The 6,037-nt window shown below is 45.4% G+C and overlaps 2 protein-coding genes across 2 annotated transcripts in view; one reads left to right on the plus strand and one right to left on the minus strand.

The window, feature by feature from the left end:
• The window catches only part of Orc1 (origin recognition complex subunit 1), a 404,967-nt gene that overhangs the window by 119,808 nt on the left and 279,122 nt on the right, over positions 1 to 6,037 (minus strand). The window lies entirely within an intron of this gene.
• The window catches only part of LOC123769507 (mucin-22-like), a 100,135-nt gene continuing 96,453 nt past the window's right edge, over positions 2,356 to 6,037 (plus strand). The window contains exon 1 of the mRNA XM_069316941.1: positions 2,356 to 2,430. Within this exon, the coding sequence (XP_069173042.1) occupies positions 2,356 to 2,430 (75 nt within the window). The remainder of the gene's footprint in view (positions 2,431 to 6,037) is intronic.

Below are 6,037 nucleotides of genomic sequence, written 5' to 3' on the forward strand. Positions count from 1 at the left end.
TGACCCCTCCCCTTATAGTAAAATAGTAATAATAATAATAATAATAATAATAATAATAATAATAATAATAATAATAATTTATTTTTAAAATATACAAAAGAACCATTACAGTGGTTACATGATAGGTACAGTGTTTGAATAGCTTATGAACCACAGTGCTTCCTCTGGCTTTTGTATTCGAACTACAGGAACACCAGCATACACCACCTACACTACCTACACCCCAACCAACACCACCTACACCCCCACCAACACCACAACCAACACCACCTACACCCCAACCAACACCACCTACACCCCCACCAACACCACAACCAACACCACCTACACCCCAACCAACACCACCTACACCCCAACCAACACCACCTACACCCCAACCAACACCACCTACACCCCCACCAACACCCTAACCAACACCACCTACACCCTAACCAACACCACCTACACCCCAACCAATACCACCTACACCCCAACCAACACCACCTACACCCCAACCAACACCACCTACACCCTAACCAACACCACCTACACCCTAACCAACACCACCTACACCCCAACCAACACCACCTACACCCCCACCAACACCACAACCAACACCACCTACACCCTAACCAACACCACCTACACCCTAACCAACACCACCTACACCCCAACCAACACCACCTACACCCCCACCAACACCACAACCAACACCACCTACACCCTAACCAACACCACCTACACCCTAACCAACACCACCTACACCCCAACCAACACCACCTACACCCCCACCAACACCACAACCAACACCACCTACACCCTAACCAATACCACCTACACCCTAACCAACACCACCTACACCCCAACCAACACCACCTACACCCCCACCAACACCACTACCAACACCACCTACACCCTAACCAACACCACCTACACCCTAACCAACACCACCTACACCCCAACCAACACCACCTACACCCCCACCAACACCACAACCAACACCACCTACACCCTAACCAATACCACCTACACCCTAACCTACACCACAACCAACACCACCTACACCCTAACCAATACCACCTACACCCTAACCAACACCACCTACACCACCTACACCCTAACCAACACCACCTACACCCTAACCTACACCACCTACACCCCAACCAACACAACACACAAATCCCCAATGCACACAAAAGCTCTCGCTACCACCAGAGACAATGACCAGCAAGCAGCCGCCGCCCCAATGCCCAGACGAAGGTCTCTATGGCTGGAGACCGCCATTATACGCGGCAGACTCCCGCGCCATCATGCGGGCGCCCTCAGCATCACCTGATCCTCCGCCAGGCGGCTCCACTTTCACCTGTTGCTTCTCAAGCATTTACGCGTCCTCTTGCGAAACCTGTAGATCTCTCTCCTCAATTATGACGGCTTATAACGTGCTTGATAAATACAAACTGAGCCGTTCTGATTGAGGAAAGATGCACAGGTTTCGTAACTCACATGTTTGGTGAAGATTTTTCGGAAAGTCGATAGAGTAGATATATCCAAATCATGAATTACAAAAAGGATATTATTCACCAGTAACAACAAACACCCTTTCCTCCTTCCCTATTCCGTACGAACATTAACACACACACACACCAGTTAAGAGGCGGGACCCAAGAGCCAAAGCTCAACCCCCCACAAGCACAACTACGTGAGAACACCCTATCCCCCCTTCCTTTCCTTACCCTTTCCAAACACGAACACCCCCCCTTCCATTCCCCTTTTCGAACAACCCCTCCCTCCCCTCCCTTCCCCCATTCCGAACACACAGCTCCTCTCCCAAACAAAATTTCTGAGTGAGACAAATCGGTTCCGATATCTGTCCGCACGCTCCGCTGAGCTGACGACCAAGCCGGAGAATAATGTTATCAAGTAAAAACAGCTCCCGCGGCAAAGTTTGGAGAGGAAAACCAAAGATGGTGAGGCTGATAGTGTCGAGGGTGACGGTAATGGTGGCTATACTGATGAGCATTTTGTAATGGTGGCAGCGGTGGTGATGAGGATTGTGATGATGGTGACGATATATATATTTATGTGTGTGTGTATGTGTGAACAAGCTTGAATGGTTCCCAAGCCAACATTCAACCGAAAACTCCTCACCCCTGAAGGATTCGAACCCAGACAGCCATGCACCTTAGCGTATCCAGTACTTAACCCGCTAGACCACACTGACTATTCAAAAGGATTGGAAGTCATCAGACCCTTAACCCAACCCCTGACAGCATTCGGTAGTCAATTTTGGGGACAGATATTTCATTGAATCATCTTGCATGTCGAGGCTACGTGAGTAACACAAATGTGAGCTTGAGTTACTCACGTGGCCCCAACATGCGAGGGGCCACTCTGCGTGTGGCCTCGGCTTCTGCTTCATTGACAGAGAGGGTGATGAATATAGCTGCCAAGGTGGGTATACAAGTATAGCCCCATGTCAATTGTCTGCCATATCTCCATGGGCATAGTGTGAGTCCATCCAGTCGACCAACAAAGGCAGAAGAATTGAAATACATTAGATTGCAAGGCTCTCTCTCTGCTGGACACTGGGCAGAGGCAAGGCTCCTCTTAATGATGTCGTTGACTTCGTAAAGTCTCGAGTGCCAACCCCCTGATTTTCCGCAGTGCAGATCATGTGATCCATATTCATCTGCGTCTCTGCTACTTCAATCGGTAATACAGCGGTTATGGAAACTATTGAGTCATTAAGTACTCAACCACAGGTGTTCAAGATGCTTTTACAACCTCAAGTTATAATTTCATCACATTGAAATCATCGACTTGAGAATGGTCCAGGACGGACCGAAACGTCGTCGTCCCTTCACCTTCTAGTGTGTGGTCTGGTCAACATACTTTAGCCACGTTATTGTGACTCATCGCCTGCATTTCATCACATTCCTTACACAAGTAGATCCCAAGGAATCTGCAGGTCTCCCAGTTGTCAAAAGCATTCCTATTTTTATGATACTTTTGTTACGGTATAGCGCAAAGAATGAGAGACCGAGTTTTCTGTACAGAGATAAGAAGTCCACATTCCTGAGCTTTAGTCGCAAAAGCACAGAGTAGAACTTGTATTCTAAGCTCGGTGGCAACCTGTAAACAAACATTATCAGTGTCCGAAATTACTTTTCCTGGGCCAACCTCTGCTTGTAATATCGCCAGTTGCATGTGTCCGACAGCTCGCAGGAGTTATCCTGGGGTACAGAGTTTAGAGCAATAAACACAGAATCCCAGTGAATCCTGGCGGATTATTGGTCGTGTCCAACTCAACCTGTTAGGCAGGGAATTAGGGTCTCGAATCACATGAATATTTGTTTGATGTAGCGTTAGCACGAATATGTTTCCCCTTGATGGCGATGACATATATATATACATGAGAGAGAAGGGATCACAGATACAATAGGTAATTAAAGTAACTAATTTATTACACTTAATCCTACATACATGGTTAGGGGATTTCCCTTTTACTCTACAAACTGTCATACATAAAGCTAATTACACAGAAGGATCTGTACTTGTCCCAGAGAACACTATTTCAACCTCATGAAGGAAGGAATTATTAGGGGAAAGCGCCAAGTAATTACGATTAAAAAGCATTTGGAAGAATAAGGATTTGGGATGGGACGGGGGGAAGGAATGGTGCCCAACCACTTGGCCGGACGGGGATTGAACGCCGACCTGCAGGAAGCAAGACCGTCGCTCTACCGTCCTGCCCAAGTGGTTAGGCACTTCAACCTCGTGAGCTTTATTATCTAAATACTCCATCTATATGATACGCTTCACTACACACCTTCATAAAACTACTGCAGTTTCTGAGAACTTCCAGGATTTCCAATGTGATTCTCAGCTGGGCACACCAACCTTGAACTCAAGTGTCTCCAGCCTTACAGACACCACTACTAACCTGCTAAAGGCGTTTGCGAGTGAATCGACCAGGGGTCCCACATGGGTCGCCACGAACGTGAGACAATTGTTGCATAAATTAGAACAGCATATACTCACGTCAATTCTCAACACCACACACACACACTCACTCACACTTAGTCTTTCATAACAATCATTTCGACGCGACTGCTTACAGTCTTGGTCCCACAGAACAAGAGGACACTTCTGAAGAATGACACTTCTATGTTAAAAATAGTCTTATAATTACCTGAATGTGGTTTGGGGGATAAGAAAAATATCAGAGAAAAGGCAGCAGGAGGGGGAAGAGGAGGAATAGGAGGAAGAGCCAGATGAGAATACAAGAACAGAAATACATGTTGGCACTGTTGTACTAAATTGTGTTATGCCAACTTACATAACTTGGCCTCAAGGCTGCCTCACAAGCGCTTGTGAAATGCTCATGGTCTAGAGAAGGGAGACAAAGAGAGACGAGATGAACTGTTGTTGTTGTTATAGATTGAGCTACTCGGAACAAGTTCCAAGTAGCACAGGTTATGGTGAGCTTGTAACATACCTGGCACAGGAGCGGGGCAAGTAGCACGGGCTATAATGAGCCCCTAGTGGACTTACCTGGCACAGGAGCGGTGCTCTACGAGAGGAACGAAGCATACCAAATATTTTCACCAACGAGACACACACACACAGCTAGACAAAGTAACGAGAGAGAGAGAGAGAGAGAGAGAGAGAGAGAGAGAGAGAGAGAGAGAGAGAGAGAGAGAGAGAGAGAGAGAGAGAGAGAGAGAGAGAGAGAGAGAGAGAGAGAGAGAGAGAGAGAGAGAGAGAGAGAGAGAGAGAGAGAGAGAGAGAGAGAGAGAGAGAGAGAGAGAGAGGGAGGGAGGGAGAGAGAGAGAGAGAGAGAGAGAGAGAGAGAGAGAGAGAGAGAGAGAGAGAGAGAGAGAGAGAGAGAGAGAGAGAGAGAGAGAGAGAGAGAGAGAGAGGGAGAGAGAGAGAGAGAGAGAGAGAGAGAGAGAGATGAAGTGGGAGCAGGAGGAGGAACGCTCCCTCTCATATGAGCAAGCTAATGACACCAAACATAGGAACAAGGGTGTTTACATTCTTGTCCTGTTGACATATTGCCCACTAACTTTCGCCTTCTGAGTTCGTCCGCTCATCTGGCCGAAATTTGGCTTTAATTTCCCCCAACAAATGGCCGAACATTTAGCGCCCTTTTTTATAGCTCGTTTTTTATTTAATTTTACTTAAAATTAACCAAAAATATATATATAGCTGAACTATGCAGTTAAATGAAGCAATGTCTACTTTTATCCAGCTTTTTAAAGACCTTCTGCAACAGAATATGCAACAAGGAAAAGTTACTAATTTCTTTGTTTATATATATGTTGAATAATGGCTTGTACCAATGATTCATTGGTACAAGAACAATATTATGTTCCATATATATATATATATATATATATATATATATATATATATATATATATATATATATATATATATATATATATATATATATATATATATTTTCAATAGAGGAACTAAGTGACAGTCAATGACTCAAGAGAGGAACTAAGTGGCAGGAAACGAGCCAATGTAACAACAAAGTGTCCGAGCCGGACTCTCCAGCACAGAGAGAGCAAGAGAAGGACTAAGTGCCAGGCTGTGATTCAAGTGCCAGTGGCAGTTTGGGTAACAACATTGATTAATGGCCCAGCTTAACTAGCTGGAGGGGGGGGGGGTGAGGGGAGGCTCCCAGCTGTGAACTAATGATACGGATTTCAAGCTAGGATTTAAAGGGATGGGGGAAGGGGAGACAATTTTTTTTTTTGGTTAGTTGGTACATGTGTTGATGTTTTTGAAATCGAATTTGTTTTCACACTTGTTTATTTATGAATAGATTATTTGTTGTTTTATTTGAGTGGACTAAACCCCGGCGTCTGTGTGTGTGTGTGTGTGTGTGTGTGTGTGTGTGTGTGTGTGTGTGTGTGTGTGTGTGTGTGTGTGTGTGTGTGTGTGTGTGTTTAGTATTTGTGCCTGCAGAATCGAGCTATTAGTTCTTGGACTCCTCCTTTGTATGTGTGTGTTTGTTTGCCAGTTTCGTATATTCATATTCGAG

This window comes from Procambarus clarkii, chromosome 86, assembly GCF_040958095.1.
Source record: "Procambarus clarkii isolate CNS0578487 chromosome 86, FALCON_Pclarkii_2.0, whole genome shotgun sequence".
Classification (NCBI taxonomy): Eukaryota; Metazoa; Arthropoda; class Malacostraca; order Decapoda; family Cambaridae; genus Procambarus; species Procambarus clarkii.